At 37.5% G+C, this 22,989-nt stretch overlaps 1 protein-coding gene across 12 annotated transcripts in view; it reads left to right on the top strand.

Moving 5' to 3' along the window:
- Positions 1 to 22,989, top strand: part of LOC131679398 (dual specificity calcium/calmodulin-dependent 3',5'-cyclic nucleotide phosphodiesterase 1-like) — a 796,874-nt gene that overhangs the window by 440,937 nt on the left and 332,948 nt on the right. For 2 of the 12 annotated variants that reach the window (XM_058960119.1, XM_058960118.1), the window contains exon 2: positions 21,377 to 22,648. The exons of 8 other annotated variants lie outside the window; for them this stretch is intronic. In XM_058960119.1, coding sequence (XP_058816102.1) covers positions 22,348 to 22,648 — 301 coding nt within the window. In that variant the 5' untranslated portion in view covers positions 21,377 to 22,347. Of the gene's footprint in view, positions 1 to 21,164; positions 22,649 to 22,989 lie in introns of those variants that run through there. 2 more of the 12 variants (XM_058960120.1, XM_058960128.1) reach the window with 2 other exon arrangements.

Below are 22,989 nucleotides of genomic sequence, written 5' to 3'. Positions count from 1 at the left end.
GATTCTGCCCAGCATAAAATTTGCTTACAGTAAACACCTTATTATATCGAACCTTTTCCCCTTATATATACTGGCTTTAACAATGTAGCAAGGAGCAACTGCTTGTACGTGTCAGTAAAATGAAACCAGAGGTATGGAGATTCATTTCAAAAGTTTTGATTAATTTCACAAAGTTTTTGTTTGTGGATCACTTTTCACGATTTCTTTTTGTTCACAAGGTACCTTCATGTTCTTAATAATTTTATCCTCATTAGCCTTGCCGAATTCGCCAAAAAGTTTTACAGCGAATTTTCACCACCAAAAAAAACAGATCCGTAATAATGAACTCTTGTGGTTTGTGATCAGTTAGGGTAAAAAAAATACTTTGGTCCTACTGAAGAAGGTACCGCACTATTTCCTTTATTATGCGCCCTACAATCACTGTAATGCATGTAAATTGTAAATCAGCATCTTCTCTTCGTTCCTGAGAAGCAATATAATTAACAAAATGGGCTGAGAATGGTGAAATACTTCTGTTTGAGTGCAAAAAAACTAGAATCAAATGCTGTAATTATTGCACTACCATTTGAACCAATGCGGCGAAAATAGGCATATTATCCTATTCAGTGTTCTCTCTGCAGCCACGCATGACATCGATAAAGAAACGTTGAAGTCGTAACAGAATTGATAATCGCTGTGCATGTGACACCGGCCTGCGGCCTGCGGCAATCAGCGTACTTATCAGCAGCTAATGATATTTGTTAGAATCAAATTCAATAACGTCCAATAAATCATAACCACACGGATCATCGAATTTTCAACAATCTACACATTTGACTGGTGTAAATTCGTGAGCTTTACTCGTGCCACCCTCGATTTACAATCATATTCCCACACATTTCTCACGCATACATAGGGTAGATGATCCTTTATTCGTCTTATTAGTACATGACCCATACAACTTTATTTATTGTTCCTCTCACAATCAAAAGCACTTTAATCGACATTTTACTTCTAGTACAGAAACTCATTCAAAAGAGAATTAGGCAGCATTAACCCTGTGTACAATTCAACATCACGCGAATTACCAAATTGTCCTCTGTTTGCTGGGCTCAAAAAGCCCAGCGACACATTTCGACAGGTGTGATTGATTGATTGATGACAGCGTTGTAAACCACTAACTTCGGAGGACATGCTATTTGAGTTCTTCTATTCTTGCGCTGCAGTGTACCTATTTTTAATCTCAATGGATTACGAGTGGCAACGTGTCACATCGTTAACCGAATTGGGTGCAATTTTGGAAACAGAGCGGATAAACGTGAGCGTGATCTAATATTTTGTCCGCGCTCTGTTGGGTTGTTTTCTACGCTGTGTGCGTTCATCTAATGGGGGATTACCATGGAATGGTAACCGGGATTGTGTTATGCTTTGCGAGTTTTTGAAATTACGTCGTAAAATGCCACTCATTCTCTCGTTGCGTCTCGTTTGTAAAACGATGTTGAACAAACAACCTTTCGTCTCCATCATAAGGTGGTTTCAAGGAAGCCAGTCGAATTTCCACCCAAGAAAATAGTCCTTTTTCTCGATTTTTATTTGATCAGATAATGATGAACCATATCAATGACATTTCACATGTATTTGATTACATGTTCAAAATTTACAACAACATTTTTTAAAATAATATCAAATTCAAAATGATGGACGAAATGATGGAAATCAGTTCAAGAGCGGCGAAGATATTAAACTTTTTGTATGTTTTATACCTCAATTACAATAGCGAAAAATGAGTTGCTTAACTGGCAAAACTAAACCAACTCTTTCATTAGGCATTGCGATCAACCGTGAGTTTTATGTTTGATAGTATATGAAGAGATAGTTCATCATATGATCCTTCTAGTAGTGAGGTAATACAACTTTCATGTAGTTCATATTCGTATTAAACTTTTGGAAATGAGAGCAACCGTCATGTTTAATCCAAAACTTAGTGTGAAAAATTGGAACACGCACGATTTTTGACATTAAAAATGTCTTACTCTACTATCTGGGGCTAGGTGTCATTCTAAAATCTAAACTATCTCCCATGTAACGAAACTATGTAAGGTTTGCACGCTTATAACTCCGATATTACTAGATGGATTTTAATCATTCATACACCAACCGATTCAGAAACACCTAACTTAAATATTGGTAATAATTTAATATCTCCCCAATAAAAGTAGACTTTTGGAAATTGGTAAAATTAAAAAGTTCACGAAAAACGGGAAAAATACCATTCGTGAGGCAGATTTCTCAGACACAGCCGTCAAAAGAGGGCAGCTTAGTTGCTCAATGAAACACGAAAAGTCATAAATAGAAGCAACGCATGTCCGTTTAAATCAGTTGTTGCTCTTATCCCATACGAGCAACATCGTCTCCGGGCGATGCAATAAGCGCTATCGATTTTCGGTAACGTTGGCATTTGCACACACTCGCACCTAAGTGACTAAACCATATACGGTTAGTTTATAAATAGAGGTGACGCGTACCCGTTTGAATCAGTTTTTGTTCTTATGTCGAACGGGTAAGATCATGGCTACAGCGTCTGGGCACTACAATAAGCGGTAGACACTATGTATTTTCGGCAGCGGTGGCCGTGTGCGGATTTTTCGGCTACCAGCACGGTGTCACAGAATGATTTGCAAAGTGGGTGGGAGGGGTGGTTTGGATTTAATTCAATACGGTGTGTGCTGCTTAAGAGTGTTGCGTCTGAAAAAAATATATTTATTTTTATGCACGCGTGTGCGTTGTAACTTGTTAATCCATGTTTACGGCGCTTTGTAGCTGCGTAGGGTAAAGAGCCTATTGGTTTTCATGTTTCATATTTCGGTTATATGTTTTTTATCAGTAAGGCATCTGACAACGTGCTTCTGTAGTTATTGCACTGTTCAGCAGCGTAGTATTTTATATAGGAGAGTACACTCAGCTTTCTTTACGCGGATTTTGAAATTTACGCGGTTTTCATTAACGCGTTTTTTTTTTAAATTTACGCGGTTTTCATTTACACGGCCTGTATCCCCTGCGTGAAAAATCTGAGTGTAATTGCATCGGAAACAATCACATTCCCAGCAGAACTTTTTGTTTTATAATTTCAAACACTTCTGTTTCGTACTGCACACAACGGAAAATTTTAAAACAGAACTTACCGTCTCAGCAGCAGTTGAAGCTGGTGTTCTTTTTCGATTCAAATTCAAGCCATGTCTTAAGCGTTACTGGACTTAAAATTGTTTTCCTAGTTTATCCAGTCAGAATATCTGTCCTACCCTATGTTTTTAAAACACAATTCTAATTGCTTTTTAAACTATACAACAAATAGACTGGTTGGGTATACTAATTTAAATTTTAAATCTGTTTTAAATTATGAAACAAATCACTGTACTGAAGATATAATTATGTCTGTCCTATTACCACATAAAACACCTATATAACATAAAACGCTGCAGAATTGGTTAAATAATACAATGTTTACACTACAGAGTTATAACACGTTTTAATAATTCGCAACAAGAAAAATGTCACCAAGATAGCATAAAAACCCGTTTTAATTTGTAGTGCGAACGTTGCATAACAATGTAATTTATCAAATAATTTCATTTTTTCCACCACTAATCGATCAAGAAATACTTAAACTTAAGATTGTTTACTTAAGTTCATTAGTACATTATTGAAAATTAAAATTGAAAATGAAATTTCATATTTCATGGAGAATCTGTATATTTCCGTTGGCGGGCGTGAGCTTCCTCATCGCAGCTCTCAATATGGAACTTTTCTTTTGAATATATTTTCTGGACAGACCAGCCTATTTTTACTAGATGGATCAGCCAAATAATGCCAATCACCTAGTGAGATACTTGATTAATTAATAGATTACCGTTAAAAGACCTTCAATAAATTATGTTTTGATGGGGAGGGTATATAGCAAATTGTAACATATGAAAACAGGCGAGTGAACAAGAACGTGAGTCGATATGTGTGATAGATAAAATTCATTTGCACGCTCTTGAAAAAAGCTACATTTTTAATGTCACCGTGGTCGTGTCCTGTACACAACCCTTTAATTTTTTTAGATGAGACTTAAATGTGAACTCCTTCCGAACAAGTGCATTATTTTGTTTAAGAAAACGAATCTCTGAATCAAAGCAGCTTTGTTGCGCTTGCCTCACGAGCAGTCTCAACGAGTCGTCTAACTCATTTGGCGTGAATGGACCTTCTAATTTTATTGTTGAACGACAATTTCGAGTGAATCTGCGAATCCAAGCGAGTTTTCGTTGCAAAGGTCACGAGAGAAACAGTGCCTCGATTTTCGATTTCTCGAGCCTCCAAATGACTCGGGGAGAGATTTACAATATTTTTGGGCCAGTGCTCTTGGGATTGGGGTAAATAGGGGGGACCATGCCACCACGGAATATCGTTGATAATTTGAGATGGAAGCACTCCGCGAGAGATTCGATCGGCTGGATTCATCTCAGTAGGGACGTGCCGCCAAACATTCCCACGAGTGAGACGATGAATCTCAGCTACACGATTCGACACAAATACTTTCCAAGCTGATGATGACGTAGCTAACCAGTGCAGAACAATGCTGGAATCAGTCCAAAAAGTAACAGAACAATTTAGTTCAGTTGAGTTCTTCACGGTATCTGCGAGCTGAGCAGCTAATACTGCACCACAAAGTTCAAGGCGAGGGGTTGATTGCTTTGAGATGGGGCATACTTCCGACTTTGACATGACCAAATTAACTGCCACGTTTCCATTAGAATCAACCGATTTAGCGTAAATGCAGCATCCGTACGCTTTGTCAGATGCATCCGAAAAACAATGCAGTTCCATGAATTTAATTTTAGCAATGAGGACACGGCGTTCAATTTTTAAAGTGGTCAGTACCCGCATTTCCTCCCTGAATACTTTCCACCAATTTTGGAACCCCTGAGGAAGTTCTGTGTCCCAGCTGAACGAGTTCAGCCAAAGCGATTGCAAAAATATTTTAACAGCGACAATGACGGCTCCGACGAGACCCATCGGATCGAAAAGACGAGACATCTCCGATAGCACAATTCGTTTAGTGATGGGTTCAGATGCTTGCGAACTTGCGGATGCCATAGCAGCCCGAGAGTTTTAACTGAACAAGATTTATCAATTTCGAGATTCTCCTGCTGATTCCGCAGAGATTCCGGTATGCACGATAAGACATGAGGATCGTTCGAATTCCACTTTCTTAAAACAAAGCCCCCCGAGTTTAATAATTCAGTAAGTTGTTTACAGGTTGCGATTAGTTTTTCCTTATTGTCGTCTCCAGCTAAACAATCGTCGACATAGAATGCCCGTTTTACGACACGAGCTGCTAGTGGAAACCTTTCTCCATCATCTTCAGCTAATTGGTTAAGGACACGAGTGGCGAGATACGGTGCACAAGCTGTGCCATAGGTCACAGTAGTAAGCTGATATGTACCCACAGGATCGGTTGGTTTAATTCTCCACAGAATTTGCTGCAGCGCACGGTCACCTTGATGTACAGCAATTTGCCTGTACATCTTTTCGATGTCAGCAGTTATGAAGTATTGAGGCAAACGAAAGTTGAGAATTGTGGCTATCAGTGGAGGTTGAACTGTGGGGCCGATGTAGCAAAGATCGTTCAAGGATAATTTACTCGTCGTTTTACTTGAGCCATCAAATACGACGCGTGTCTTAGTAGTTGTGCTGTCCGGTCGTAAGTTTGCGTGATGAGGACGATAGAAGTTAGGTAGTGAAGGGTCTGGTGTGACAGCTTCCATGTGTCCAAGCGACTTGTACTCGGCCATAAATTGGCCATAGTCCGAATGTAGTTGTTTGTTGACCAAAAACTTCCTCTCAATTGCATGAAATCTACGAAGGGCGACCGGTAACGACTCTCCCAGTTCCGACAACATTTCCTCACGAATCGGTAACCGAACCACGTACCGACCGTCAGGGGCTCTTGAGTGGGTTCTCAAAAAATGATTCTCGCAATATTGTTCTTCCAACGAGAGGCATTTGCCTCCCTCAAAGCTTTCAACCTCCCAAAAATTCTTTACTGCTGCCGAAAGTTTGGCGAGAGTCATGGCAGTATTTCAGACGGCGGTGCGAATGTGATCTTGCTGAGAATGATCACCAGCGACAGCGTACCCAAATACAGTTTTGCGTAATATTGGTAGCTGCGGCCCGAGCGAAATTTGTTCATTCTCTAGCAGTGAGAAGAACCATTGAATTCCGATGATCAAATCGATGTGGTGAGCGATTTGGAATTTAGGGTCTGCTAATGGGAGGTGATTAGGAATTACCCATTTCGAAATGTCCACTTTTGTCGAAGGAAGAATTCGTGTCAAATTGGGCAGTATGAGAAAATCGATGGCTGCATAAAAAGGACCCACTCGAGATGACACATTGATCGAGACTGCCTGTGTTACGTGCTGTTCGCTGTTTCCAATCCCAAACACAGCGATATCAGAGCGATCTCATTTGAGGCGAAGCTTTTGAGCGAGATTCTCTGTTACGAAATTGCACTCGGATGCTGAGTCTAATAGAGCGCGTGCGAGAATTTTTGTTCCATCAATATCACAAACCCTGATGTAGGCTGTGAGCATGAAGACTGTGGTGTTTGTCTTCGTACCAAGATCGAATGGTGAAGCGACTGGGTAGCTTGTTACTTGTGTGGAACTTTGAGCCGACCCTGACGGTATACCCGACGACGAAAGAGCGAACGATAACGATTTGTCTTGGCCTCCCGACGACGATTCCATATCCCGATGGACGTGCGATTGATCGGCAATGCACATTTCATCCGCCGACAGCGACTCGAAGACCGAGGCCGATTGTGAGGATTGTCGGGGTGGCGCAAGGGTATTCGAATTTGATGGTTTGTTTACTTGAACAGTTAATGCTGTTGAAGCATTCAAATGCAATAGAGTGTGGTGTCGTTTGTTGCATGTTCGACAGGAACCAGACGGACAATCTTTCAAATGATGTGATGGTTTCAAGCAGTTCAAACATAAACCATGTTTTTTAACAAGATTGAAGCGAATTTGCGGGGAACGTTTCAGGAAATCATCGCAATTAGCCAATCCATGATTTTCCTTGTGGCATACTACACATGCCTTCGAATTTTCATCAGTAGTAGTGTGGTGAGATGAAATATTTACTCGAGATGGTTTTGGTTCTGTCTTACCACTTGCGATCGACGACTGGGAGAGTGTTAAAGACTGGAGGATTCGGGAGCGTTTTTGTATAAAGTTTACCACGTCAGTGTACGCAGGGCGGATATCTTCAGCCAATTGATTTTCCCACTCCTTCTGAGATACAGGATCGAGTCTGCTAGTGATCAGTGCAACTAGAAGAGAATTCCAGTGGTCTTTCGGTTCTTCTAGTTTATTTAGCAAACCGAGATGTTTTTCAAATGTGTCAGCCAAATTCGAGAGTGTTGACGAAGATTCTCGCTTGATTGAAGGGGTGGAGAGGAGTGCTGACAGATGTTGCTTTACGAGCAGATTCCGATTGTCGTATATCTTTTGCAGAAGATCCCACGCAATCGTATAGTTTGCAGATGTTACCGCCAACGATTGTATTAAGCGGAGAGCATCTCCCTTCAAGACTGCTTTCAAGTATTGAAACTTTTGGATTGGCGATAGTTGCCGAATTCTTTTAAAAGCTTCGCGGACCCAATTATATTTTTCCGACGCACCATAAGTTTTTTAATCTTCTTCGTATCACTTTTCATTTTTCGAGTGGGTTTCCCTCTTAACGGTAGTATAAACGACATCCATTTTTATTCGAATAATAAAGATGGTCACTCACCTGATTTGCTGGAGTGGCTTTACCTGTGCTCGCTTGGCTGACCTACTACCACGTGTCCGCTCGTACTCTTGACCCGAAAATCCTCCGAAATGTTCCTTTGATCTCTGGATTCCGTAAATCCGGCTAGCGGTCAAATGTGTGGCTCGTCGTGGGCATCCAAATTCAATCCAACGAGACGATGATGATTGATCGATAGTGATCCCACGCTGACCTTTTAAGCAGTGCAATGACGATTCAGCAGCCGAAATTCCCGGGTTTCGGCACCAATGTGTAATTCCGGAACTTGCTGCTAAGACGAGTGAACCAGGATTTTGAGATTTCCACGGATCATCAAACGACACTATGTCAACGAGCGGATAATTTTAACCAAAAACGACGTTATTTTTCCGAAACAACGTGTATTAGGTAAAACACAAGTTTATTGAGGTCCGTCCTCGAGTGATAAATTTATAATGACTAATTGATTTGCTCTTGCGCAATCCTTATATACAAAGCAAAGCAGAAAATTACACAATATGTGAGAATAACAAAATTGAGATATATAACGAGAGAGTTAACGAGTATGATTTCCTGCTTTAGTGTATCATTTCCTACCGTTTCCTGTGCTATCAATTATCAATTGACTGATAGGGTTGTACTAAAATTAATTAAACAGGATTTTCTTATAAATACTAATTTAACAAGTTTTCGTTTAATCAAGTATGCACCAACAGCATGATATTTACATTTCTTATAAATGATTTTTCGTAATCTATGTGACTAATTTATATTTCAAGTTAAAACTTGAATTATAAGAATGTTGATGTCTTAAAAGCAGTATGTCCAGAGATACTTTCAATAGCCATTTCTTTTTCAAGGTACTGGTTTGTAAATGACTCATTGTTATGTATCTCCGGAAGAAGAATTCCGAAAGAAAACAATTAGCAAGCTGTAAGCATGACTGGAAAGAGACTGTATTGTTATCTACTGAATACACGGCTTTTGTGCTGTCGACAATAAAATAGTCGTAAGCATAGCCTGCAAATCCCACTTCTTTCTATTTACTTCTGGCTTGAAAGCACATGTGACATTGTTTCAGTTTACTATATTTTTTTTTAAACTACGAGTTATTCTGTCATGTTTATAAATCTCTTTATGAGTGTCATATATTATTATCAATTCAAACAAACAAATGCATGTTACAAAAGATTTGTCACCTGTGTGTAACAATGCTTCCCATAGGCCATTTGACGTGCAATAAAGATTTTTCCCGAAATCTGTGACCAAAAAGACATCTTTGAATTCCTTAACATATTAAACCTTCCAGTCAAGGTCCATCAATGAAGTAGAAGCATAAGATAATCTCAAATTATGCGTACAAGAAGAAACAAAAAGGTGAAAACAGAAAAGAAACACTTAGTATTGTATACTAATTAGCCATCTTTCAAATAATGAAACATTCGCGAACATTTCAGAACTATCTGAAGCAATGATTCTCAAATTCATCGAATTCGTTTTAATGGTTTACTTTATTTAACCGCTATGTATGCGATAGGGTACCCGGGTACCTTTTTAGATTTCAATCCATGAAATTTCATTGTTGTTACCCAAACTGGAAGTGGATATTTGGTGAGATTCTTAGAGCATCACTAAGAATAGCATTATTAACAGATTTGTGCACTTTTAGATGTTTTGGGGTCAGGAATTCATCCATTTTTCGGCTTGTAAAAAAATAATCGTATGAATTCATTCGATTTCCGGGAATCTGGATTTCCGGAAACATGCTCCAGTGCTGAGATACTATTTGTGAATTTGAATGGATTACATCAGCAATCAGCATAGCATCTCATAGTTTTGGAACCATTTGGTCATTTGATTTCGGAACAAATATTCCGGAGCAGGTTCCGTGGGGATGTGAGTAGCCGTTCCAAAGCCAAGTTGCTAATTTGAAGCATTTTGATACTTATATTGCTAGGATACTATTGAAATTTACAAATCATACCACAGTACTGGAATATTACTTCAAAAAATTGGGTTTACCAAGAACCAGATGCATGCATGTGAAGCATAACGCTTCACAGAATCAAAAGGTGGACGAGTTTCTGTTTCCAAAACATCTCAAAGCGTCCAAATTGGTTAAAAAACCATAGGGGAACTGGGGGTAAGACGGACATATTAAGGAGATACGGAAATATAACATAGTAAGACCATGTTTTTGTCAACATGTAATACTCTATGTTGTAGCTCCATATGTTGGCTTTCGAGTGCCCAGAGGGATTATTTTACAAAAATCAATAAGTATCATTTTTAAAAGAATTAGAAAACGAAGAAATTTCTGCACTTTTTCCAGATTGCGGGTGAAACGGACATGTTTCAGAAAAGATGATCACAACACAAAATATTAAAATTTACTGTTTCTAAAGGATCTTTTGAATAGATTATGGTTCTTCATAATATTTATATTCAATTCGAGGCGGAAAATAACGTTTTGGGGTTCGATTTGGAGTTGAAGTTGAAGCACCTTGAAGTTGAAGTTTTTACCGTTGTCATATAGAGAGCTATGCAATCAGTTCCAATGATCACTCATAATCACTTATACAAAACTGGAAAGTTATATATTAAATGCGTTATTGGCAACATCAGCTCCTGGATTATACATATCCAGAGTATGGGACTTGCACAAAGTCGTCTATCTTTTCCATGTTCTAGGAATTGAGTATTTGGCCTCGGTCACATTAACGTGCATCCTGCAGTCTACTGCATGTCAGACTTCGGCCAACTGGATGGTTCTCCACGCTTAACTGCTAGAATTTCGTTTCTACACGCGAGACATTCATATGAGGAGGAATTAATAAAATAATCCAGATTGTCCGTTTTGCCCCACCCGTACACATATTTTTTAAAACGTTTATACTTATACACGCATAAAGCAACTGACCTGTTATTCTCCACTAAGATGTAACTTAAGAGTTACTTTATCGAAATAAAGGTAAAAATCTCCCTACTTTGTGAATGTGTTTAATATAAAAAAATACTAAAAAATCACTTAAATAACACAACGTATCTGAATCAGCCATCAAAAATTCAAAATATGTAATCCAAATTTATTTTAGAAACGTTTCTAACGGTAAATAGACAGAAAAAGAATGACCGAAACGGCGACAATTCACTTTTTATTGGGCACACTTAGAAAAGGTATGTCTTCAAGCAGGAATCGAACCTGCGATCTCCTAGTCTCTTGATCCACTGGAGCTAAAATAGATAAATAGTAAGCTCTGCCTGAGAAGAGGCGGTAGCGATTTGCTTATAAGAGGCATTGGGAGTAGATGGGTCCGTTGGTAGATATGGGGGCTGTGGTGGTGATCGCGATACTGTTGTGCGTTAACCACTCCGCTATCTCAGTTTCTTGATGGCGGAGTGGTTAACGCACTCAACTAGAAACTGGGAGATCGCAGGTTCAATTCCTGCTTGAGTGTTCTCAATGTGTCCAATAAAAGATGAATTGCCACCGTTCCGATCATTCTTTCTCTTTCTATTTTCCATTGGACACGTTCCTAAAAACCTGCTTTGGGTTGACATAAGAGGTGTTCCGGTAGAATAAAATTTGAACATTAAGATACTATCATTGCATTAAATTTTTTTGTTAAATCATTTTTGAGACCTAAAGCTTGGCACGTACAGTACGCTTGACGATTGCCCAATATTTTTCTCTCAGGTGGAGCTCTGGCGTTTTAGAAAGGTTCCTGTTCTTGAGCATCACCTGGACGCTGTTCGCGGCATACCATTTCATATCTTTTTTTGTGATGCCAAGATGCCCAATCCGACCTGAACAGAACGGAACAAATGTGTTGCTTAAAAAAAACAGAACGGAACAAATGTGTTGCTTAAAAAAAATGGTTGATGGTTCCGGTTACGATGTAAATGTTTCTCTTCTGTGCTCCGTTGCTCTTATTGCTTCGATGCCATTTTCACAACACGGAAAAAAATTGTTCCCGAAAGCATAAATAAAGTGCCATGAATTCTGGAACAATCACTTTTTTACGTTACGAAAACTGAACCATGATCGAAAATCACGTGCTTCATAATTATGCTCATTTTCCCTAATGCTCGCATAATGCTTTTAAAAGTGGAAATACGTATTTGTTTTGTGAACTTCAGTCACGGTTTCCGACATGTCATTAAGAAATCGATTTTCTGTACGTGAACTAGTTCACAAGTTTATGAATATCGTTCATAAAACAGTTGACTCATGATGTTATTCATTGATTTAGGAACAGTAGTTCACAAAATCAAAACGTTGTGGGTATTTTCTCGTGAACTATTTCACGAAACTCGGAATACCATACATGAATCCATTCAATCCATGTGCGCTAATTTTTTATTTCTAATATTTTAATTACGATCCAATGTCCGTGCTCGTGAAATAGTTCACAAAATCATGAAATATTATTCGTGTAATCGTGAACTGATTTATGGTTTCTAGTACATGATTTACAATCCATTTGGCATGCTTGTGATACTTCAAATATATTCATTTTCGGTTTCATGGTAATGAAATTTTTACGTAAACTCTTTCGCAATATTTGGAATTTCGTGAAATTATTTTTGTTCCATGCACTTTGTCATGAAATGTTTAGCTGCTAGCGATCGTTATTTATTTGATAAGATTTTGTGTGAAGCCCGAACAGAAAACGAAAACTGCACTGAGTACCACAAATCGTGTTCGTAATACAGTTCACAAAACCAGATATCGTGAATCAGTCACACTTTTGCGATCCAGTTCAGATTGTTACGAAACTTCGACTAAAAAAAACCGACAATAACCAAAAATAATAGATCACGAAAAGGCGAAAAAAATTACGAATACCATGATAAAACTGTTGATTTCATGAACATGACACCACGTGTCAAATTCGAAAGTAAGCTACACACTAAACTATCACGATAACGTGAACAGAAAATACGAAAATCGTGACTAGGATCCTGAAATCACACAATTCGTGTTAAAAATCTCAAATATCGTGACTAAGATCCTGAAATCATGAATATGAATAAACATAAATCTCTACTCGTGACTAAAATGGCACGACAACGTGAATAGATATTACGAAAACCATGGCAAGTTCCTGAAATCGTGAACATAAATCACATTACTCGCTATTCAAATATCAAATATCGTGACCTAGACCCTAAAATCGTGAACATCACGAATATCACCATAACGTGAACGAAAATTGCGATAATCGCGACTAAGATCATGATATCATGAACAAAAATCCCGCTAGTCTGACAGAAAAATCCGATAATAAGATCATGAATAAAATGGCACGGTGACGTGATGAGAATCCACAAAAATCGCGAATATGCTTCTGAAATAATAAATAATAAAATAATAATCCTTTGACTATCGGCTGCGTATTCCCAAATTATGAAGAAGAATCATAACAAAAACTAAACATGTCTAGAGAGCAGCAATAATAACCCAACCAAACATAAGAATGTAACGCCATAGGTATATTCTGCAACTAATATTTTGGAAACGCAAATAGTTTCATGAATACGAGGTTTATTATTCATAATTTCAGGAACTTTATCACAGTTTTCGTAAATCGTGAAATGATCTTATTTTCATGAATTCATGAACGGATTTTTTTCATGAACTGAAGAGCAAATGACAACATCAAACACTGCGGCTTATGTTATACACCTAACATCTTTCAAATTAAGGGTTTGCAGATTTTTTGAAATCTTGATTAAAAAAAGCGTTAAGTTGAAGTTTACCACTTTTACTTTGCTGGCCTGAATTTTGCCATTATATCAAGGATCTAGCAATTCCTCTGAACTAGAAAACTTAGTCTGCGATACTTTCAATTCGTGAATTGAGTGATAAAAAAATATCAATTTCATCAAAAATTTAGAATCTGTAAAATAATTTGAATTTTTAAAGAAATAAATGAATAGTTGTTCTATTGTGTTAAACTATACAGAAGTCGTGAGTGTAAAAATGCAAAGTAACGCCTTGGTATTACTTTCTGATCTTCTGTCCCCCTGATATTTACTGTACAGGATTATTTCAGGGCTTATGCCGAGGTCTTAACGATTTCTAACAATCCTTCCTTGCTGGAATCCGAACATACTACGAGTGCCTAATGACCACATCCAGGCATGGGAAAATTCACTCATTCGTTTGATTGCGTCTGATAGCCGTTCATCGTTGGTTCAGCCGCACACAATCAGCATCGTGCGCATGGAGCAACGAACCATGAGAGAATGCAATACGATGAATCGTCTCTCCACCACCATGTATGTGCAATCCGAACGGTCAGCGAACGCACTATGTGAGTGAGAGGTTAAAGAAATTCTAGAAACGAACCGAACGTCAGCGAACAGACAGGAATTTAATTCCGAATGAATCAAAATTCGCTCACTCATGGTCCTCATTCAGAGGGTTGCTTGCATATAATTCCAATAATAAGCATGAGGAGCTGTATATATCGTTTACGTAGAGCTATATGAATTTGATTTTTCTGTACGCTTCTTGTTCGGCTCGGAAGCCTTTTGGTGATTATAAGCCGGGGAATTACATGAAAATATAACACAATTTAAATACTATTTCTGTCACATATGACTTCTATAATAATCGTTGCTTCACAGGCGAGCACTCGACGTCGTTTTTGGGAATTATTTGAGATAGTAGCGTCGCAATCGGAAAGCGATAGAAATTGACTCCAAGAATACGTATGTTGACAATTTTTTTCATAACTAACTCGTCGGAATAATGCCGGATATCAAAGCCCTTTTAATTTTCTTTGTTTTTGGAACGAGCTTGACAAGTGGGTTTTGAAATAATCTTTTTAACGTTGTTTTGGGATACAATAAATATAGCGACATCCATGTAGTATTTTTTCCTAAACTTTAATTTGCTAGATAGACTCAGCGAGACATAGTGCAATTAGAACCGCTGGCTGAATCAGAAACAAACTGTTTCTCAGTCATGGCAATATTACAAAACGTGCATTCTCATGGCTGTCCAAAAATTGACGTTTCATTTTTGTGCTTTATCGGAAATGCTAAATTTGGTAAATGCATAGCTAGTTTTTTATTTTCGGCAACAATTAAAAGAAGCGAGTGCTAGATAATTTTATTTATTGTAAATTTTAAAATATGGAAGAAAAACTTTTCGTTCCGCTTTCGAAAATTCAGTCAAAATAACGATGTTGTTAACACGGAAATATATTATCCCTTAAATAATAATTCGATAAATAATCGAATCGCAAGCTTTTTGACTTATTAGATTGTTCAAAGTCTTATCAGACTATTACTAATTACTAATTAAATAATCAGTAATTTCCGGCATCTACTCCAAGGCCTTTTAAAAAATATATATATGGTGGGGGCACAAAAAAATTTTCTCAACAAATTTTGTATTTTTATTGACGTCAGATGTCTATTGCTGGCAACTACTCGCTAAACCCGTACCAAAAATATAATTTCGAAAGATATTTTCCCTCTAGGATTTTAATATGACATCTTTCGACTTTCTGCTTAAACTCTTTAATTTGCATATAAACACCCTATATGGGGTTGGTTCTATCGGTAGTTGCCGAAAAAGATAGTTTCATTCCAGGAAAGCCCATCCAGAATTTGAGCTGGTTTGCGGTTTCAATCAGAATTTAGGATCAAATAAAACAACCGATCGCGTCTCATTATAGGTTGTTTCATTTAAAACTGGTTTGACTAGGATTAAACAAAAGCGTTGTTTATGTTAATACCACGGACTATAGGATTAAATAGTACTTATAGGTGTTCCGTTGGGATGATTTTAAATGTTTTGATGCATTTATTTTTTTAAATTTACCCTTTGGTCGTTAAAACGCAACGTACACAATTTTTGGATGTTTTAACCTTGAATTTCATGTACGTCAAGATATCCAAAACTATTAACAGTCTATTTTCAACCATCAAAGACATCGGTCACGTTACTCAGTGTGCTCCTGCTTCTGACCGAGCCAGTGCAAAGCGAACTAAAAAAACAGTTACTTGTGTGCATTGTCTGAACAACAAAGTATACCGTTATTTTTATTCTTGCGTGATCTATCAAGATGACTGAGTCTCATCAACAAAACGTGATTATTCGGCCTAACACAGTGGCCATTGACTTCAGGTCTTTTCGCGTAAGACCAAGTATTCGTGACGTGGAACATCTGCTGAAGGTGAAAATGCAGCTTCGATTATCGGAAGTTACCTGCATACAGCTTGAGCACGTCAGACACGCGGTGTTAATAACCTTCAAAAAATTCGCCCAGGCGAAAAGATTCATTTCGCAGAACAACTTAAAACACGTGCTTGTTTGTGACAACGCTGAAATCAAGAGCCCTATATACATGGATAATGGGAATATTGAAGTTAAATTACATGATTTATCTCCACTTACTTGCAAAGTGGCAATTAAAAGATTCATGTCGAATTTCGGAGTAGTGGAATCTATTGCGGAGGACACATGGAGAAACTACTTCCCAAGTATTTCAAATGGTGTCTTTGTGGTGAGAATGCGGGTAGACCAACCCATTCCCTACTACCTTACCCTGCAGTACAACACAGAAGGGGGTGATACAATTACCCAGCGAACTCTTTGTACATATCAAGGACAAACTAATACGTGCCAGTTTTGTGAACAAGCGGCACATTACGGACAACCCTGCCCAGAAACAGTTGAGGAAAGCTCATCTCCAGAAAGATATACCAACACACAGGCACCAATATCTTTACCTGAACCACAAACGGTTGCCAAATTTGTGGCTGCTGTTCAGGCAATGATGACAACTGATAAAGCTGCGTCAAATGCTACAACTAATGCCACCACTGAAGAAGCTACCACCAAGGATGGAGTGTTCACTTTCGTGACCCGCAAGGGCAAGAAGCCAGGAAGAACATCTGATTGCGAGTATCATGCCAGTAATCAGGATGATGATACGGACGTAAACAACAACGAAGCAGACCCCGAAGTTGGCGAAAGAAGGAACATGTTCCCGACGCGTGAAGAAATCTCTGCTCGCATACCAAGTTGCGCGCACGGGATCTTACAGGTTAAAAATAAAATTTATTGTTATTTTTAATTTTTACTTTGTGTAAATATATAAAAGAAGCATGGCTCCTCTAAGCTAACGCATTGAGCCGTGTCAAATAAACGAATTAAATAAAAAAATATCCAAAACTATTGTTCAATATTGTGGTTACCACAATTGTATTTTCTCTGGTTTTGAACAATGGAGTCACGTCGAAAGTAGGGCGCATTTTTCATATAATGTTGCGCTAGAATACACACTACTCCCGACGTCGTGAATTAGCAATGAACAAGCGAAAACAAATTGTCGCTGGTTGGATTTTCCAGTTTTCAACTGTAACGATAATATTTTAACTGTACAAAAGACAGATAGATTAATAAATACACACATGGTAAAAACACTTTAACATGATTAAAAAAATGAAGTTGGCAACGCTAGCCGATAATCGGTAAAGTTGCGTATGTAAAAATTAAAAATCCTCCCTCTTGAGCTATTTTACCTTTGCACTTGAGTAAAGCCATGTCAAGTGATCCTCGAATTTTTCGCAAAATCACCGATCTTCATGAGGTATATTTTATTGTATAGGGATTATGGTTATTAGCTTTTGGCATAAATATTTCGTTACAATTCCTTTTTTTCTTTAAGATATTAACCCTTAAACTTTATTTCATGATAAAATTGAAAATTTTATATCTCAAAAACTACTAAATATAATTCAATGAATTTTTGCACACTTATGGAATGATATTTGCACTATCTTATAAAAATGTTTTTGCTTTATAATTGTGTGAATAACGGTACTTTGCATCTATTTAAAATTTTCAATTGTATTTTTTCTTGTGTTCTTCACGCTAAAAATGCTCAAAACTTATGCCAAATTATGCAAAAATCTTTCACCTTCAATAATCTGTATTGATAATTTTTCATTTTTGTTCCTATCAGGAGTTATGGAGGATTTTGTAACAGTGCGCTCTTTCAACGCACGTCCCACTTTGATGCAACCCGCGAGAACGTACATATTGGCAACGCCGCACGTCGCAACGTCCTAATGCGCATCGCTTTGAAGGAGCGTATCTCATGTTCAAAATTGGCATCTCGGGATTAAAGCAAAAAGACAAGCTTTTCTTTATGGATAATTGAAAGTGATGTTTTCTGAGTAATCTGCATGCTCTTTAGCGTTATTATATTGTTCAAGAGTTATTTAATTTTCTGTCACTCAATACCTCGGACAAGTGCGCTCGGATGTTGCCAGCCGATGAGCAAAGTTAAGTAGTGGGCATGTTTTAACCTGCGTTGGCATATTTTTTCGCAAATTGCCATACTTCACCACGTTTTATTTTCAGTTGATTCTGTCTGAGAGGTAGCACGGTATATTGTGAATCTTTTCTTAAATCCACATAGCGACTTTTCAGCCATGCGCCATCGGGTCGCGCGTTAAATTACGCGCTCATTTAATTTGCATCAGTGCGAGTTAGAAAACGTTTTGACGTTCGTTTTTGTTTCGATCGCACTTAGGTGTTACCTATATAGAGACAACTCGACGAAGTGCTATATTATCTCAAGATAGACAATATTTGCTCAAAACATTCGATTGATTTATGTTATAAATATGGGTCGATCACACGAATGATGTATTGCGTTAAAAAAATTTCATAAATATGTTGGTCATATCTTGTTTTTGTGGCATCCATGTGGAGTGAAAAATTTAAAAATTATTTTGGTCAACACATGTGTAGCATATGTCGTAATGGGCGCAAAAAATACAACGAAAATATGGACATGAACAAAACACAATTTTCCTTAAATTTTCAATTTTACATCCCATGTTTATAGTAATGGGTTCCTCTATAACGCGTTTAAAATATAGGAAAATTTACACGTTTAATTTTTCTTCTTATAGTGTTTGCCAAAGTAATTGAACTGGAATATTCGATGACTAAACCGGTACATGCGGAAAACTGTAACGATGATTTTGAAATAAAGATCGTTGATGATTAATTGAAATTCGACAAAAATAAATAATATCTTACAAGAACTTGAAGAACCACCATTTAACAGGATTGACAGAAGCAATAGAACCCCAACATCAATGCGATTGAACAACAGATTTTAGATAAACTTTTTTCAAAAGACGCATCGTTGTTAAAAGGTGAAAATAATATAAGAAATGTAAAAACGTGAAATAAAATGCTGTTGACATAAGATTTTCCACTTTCATATATTAATGTTGTAGCCTAAAAAAGAATTTGGATATAACGTAGATGTATTTTGACTAACAAAAGTGTTTTTAAAGATGTTAATTGTTAGTAGCGTTAAATTATAATAATAAAAAATATATTAAACAACTATAATTTTTGTTCAGTCAAAAGAATTTAACGCATCTCAAAATATCCGGAAAAAATCACCTTCGATAATTCGTATTGAAAAGTTTGCCCTTTTGCGCTAATCGAGAGATATGGTTTCTTTTAGTCATGCGATGCGCACTTCCCACACGATGCACTTTCTGACGTAGTGACGTGCGACGTTGCCAATATGAACGTTCTCGCGGGCTGTATCAAAGTGGGCCGTGCGTTGAAACAGCGCACTGTTACAAAATCCTCCATAACTCTCGATAGGAACAAAAATGAAAAATTATCAATACAGATTATTAAAGGTGAAAGATTGCCGCATAACTTGACATAAGTTTTGAAATTTTTTAGCGTGAAGAACACAAGAAAAAATACAATTGGAAACTTTAAATAGATGCAAAATACCGTTATTCACACAATTATAAAGTAAAAATATTTTTATAAGATAGTACAAATATCATTCCATAAGTGTGCAAAAATTCGTTGAATTATCTTCAGTAGTTTTTGAGATATAAAATTTTCAATTTTATCATGCAATAAAGTTTAAGGGTTAATATCTTAAAGAAAAAAAGGAATTTTAACGAAATATTTATACCAAAAGCTATTCACCATAATCCCTATACAATAAAATATACCTCATGAAGATCGGCGATTTTGCGAAAAATTCGAGGATCACTTGACATGGCTTTACTCACTTCTAACCAAAAATCTTTTCATGCATTACCTCTACAAAAGATAGAAAACCAATTGAACGATTCAATGATTGAAGATGATGATTGAATCAAGATTAGACTCATCGAGTGGCCCGCAATAATATTCCAATCTGATTCACTCACATCGAAACATCATTCTTAGAAAATATTGAAAGAATGAGAGGCTCTCCGACTTAGAATGAACGGGAGTAAATTGAGTGCTGCATGGATGCTTTCGCGAATGAGCTTTGCGACAAGCTCAGTGTATACTTCCTGGCGTTTACTTCGTGAGACAAACACAGCGATTGGTAGCATGAGATGTATCAGAAGATGAATGCAGGGGAGTTAATTTTGAATGTATTTTTCCCATACCTGACCACATCACCTACTTTATGATCCGGTAGGCTAGGACCAGTCTTGAAAGTTGTTTCATTTAAAATGAAAATATCATATAGTTGAGTTGGCATGATGTTACAGAACGTTTACTAGTGGCAAGACACCAGATCGAGAAAATGTAAGTAGAACCGTTTCTCCGTATCCACAAATCGCTTGCCTAATCAAAAGATTTAGAGCAAATTTCGACATTCTCTTCGTTCGAATATTCTCTTAATATTTTTCTACTCAGTCCGATTTTGCGTCTCCTACACCTTGTAAACGTGTAGTGTAGAATACCTCACGTTTCTGGAACTGTCAGAAAATGTCATGTTCGGTTAAATGAATAATAAAAATCAAAATCAATAATTCGTTGATGTACCATAACGTTTCACGTAACAGAGAACTTAATTTTTGTTTTTTTTTAGATTCTATTGTCTTAGTTTGGTAATTGTTGTCACCAAGAAATTTGTAAAATTTCATTGATTTTTAGTAACTTTCATACGTCATCAGAATTAATACATTTAAGCAATAAGTCCCTTCTGAAAGAAAATCTTAGCTCTTGTTTTCCGTTCTACGTTTATAACTGATTCGCTCTACAATATCTATCCGTCCCCTAATTTCATAACTTTCGTTTCTGTTAATCTTAAATACGCCGATAAAAAATAGCCAACAAAATTGATACAGTAAAACTTTTGCGGCAAATAAATCATAGTAACTATATACTATAATTCCTTTCCAACCTGGCTTCAACTACGATGAAGTTGAGTATATGTGATAAGTACTCTTATATTTAAATTATTGGCTGTTAGAACACAAGGCGACAACTTTACTAATATTATTTCAAAATTTGGCACATAACATATAATATTCAAATATTCATTTAGTCATCAAAACAATTTGCCTTAGTAATCTAGGATCCCCCTGCTCTATTGGTGAAACGTTATAGATCTTTTGCAAGCATATCCGCAAAGTCGTAAAGCGAAATTGAACTCTATTCTAGTAATGCGAACCGTGTTCTAGTACCAAAGATACTCCGAGACATTCTCGCTCCACCGAAATGGCAGCTATTTTATTAGTTTTATTTTACTACAATTAGTGAAGTGCATCTCAAGTCGAAGCTGAAATCGTAGTGTTCTGCTGCATTATCATCAGGTGCAATCGACCGCCGGCTACTACGTTCTACGTTCGAGCCAAGTCAACGCAATCGACGTTTAAATCGTTACCAAATATTTGCCGAAGCTGTCCGGGTTACGGTTCTATTTACGCGCGGTAGGGATGTAACCATCCTAATGCGGTTGAGCTGTGTGGGGAATTACGGTAACCACGCATATCTGAGCGACGAGCGATGTTGAGTGCATTAAAGCTGCCCAATCAAGTTGTCTGCAGTGAGTGAATTTACAACATTGGATAAGCAATCGCGTAGTCTGTCATCTGAATCCACGCAAATAATCCAACAAAGGTTTACATCCGGAAATAACGATTTGAATATCACATTTCAAGCTTCTCCGATGTTCTACGGCTAACAGGAAAGTCAGTGTCATCAAAAAATGTGAGCTCTGCACAGCGAACATACCTTTGGGAGCGCAAAAATTGATTCGAGCACGTTGAGGAAACAACTACAACTAGAAACGATGTCACTCTTGCAATCGTGAATGATGTGCTGTTGCACCGGAATGCACAGCCTGCTTTGTCAAAGTTTCTTAATCCGGTACATCCGCAAGACGTGACGACGACCAACCAAACGTGCTGGCGAATAAAAATCGAGAAAATCCATTTTCACTGTGCTTCTTTGTCTTTCCTAGGGGAGGAATGTGTCAATTAATAAAGCACTTCAATAAACTTTATTGACGAACGTCCAAGGTTAATTAAAACAAGACCGGGTGGAAAAACTTTTGATAGTCAGTAACCGAAGAAAAGTTATGAGTGTGGGAATTTTAATGGAATGTCTTTGTCCCCAAAGCAATTAAAAGGGATTCCGGAAAGAGTGAAAGTTATGTGACAATCTCTGGGTAAAGCAATCTATCAACGAAACCGAAAGGTGAGCCGAATTTCAGCTCAAACCAAAAGATGGCCGAATCAAGTTCCAGCGACGAGGAGTTAACTCAGGCAGCCGGCTCCGTACCTTCGCCGTCTGCGTTGAAAATAGTTCACCGTGGGGGACGGGGCCTGGCTCGGTGCCACGAGTGCTACGGGGACTGTGCGGATTGTGTTCCCTGCTGTAAGGATGCGGTGCACAAGTGCAACTCGGATCCACTCAGCAGCAGAATGATGGCCGGTAAAAATATACTGACCCGATCGATGAGATATCCAGTCGGCCCTGCCACACGGAAGTGTGTGCTCACGCTGGACGGGTACTCGTACGTTATCGGTGAGTAGATAGATGGGGCACCTGTGTAGTAGCAATGTTATTATTGTACTGTATTACAAAAATAGATTATTACCAATATGCGCCGACAGCGACGCCATCAATATTTATTTCAAATTTGAAAAGTTTTAGTTTTTTTATACAAAATATTACAAACCATATTTAAAATACTTAAAATTTATTTTCTCTATATTTACAGGTAAGATGATTTTAGCCGTAGCCCAGATCTTCTACAAAAATCCGCAGGTATCTTAATTTAATTAATCTTTAAAAATACCCAGTTAAATAGTCCGCTCTATATCAGACAATTTTTCACTCAAAAACTGATTTTTCATCCAAATGCA

This window comes from Topomyia yanbarensis, chromosome 2 (genome assembly GCF_030247195.1).
Source record: "Topomyia yanbarensis strain Yona2022 chromosome 2, ASM3024719v1, whole genome shotgun sequence".
Classification (NCBI taxonomy): domain Eukaryota; kingdom Metazoa; phylum Arthropoda; class Insecta; order Diptera; family Culicidae; genus Topomyia; species Topomyia yanbarensis.
The sequence above is the reverse complement of the archived record's forward strand: the minus strand, read 5'-3'. Positions and strand labels throughout refer to the sequence as shown.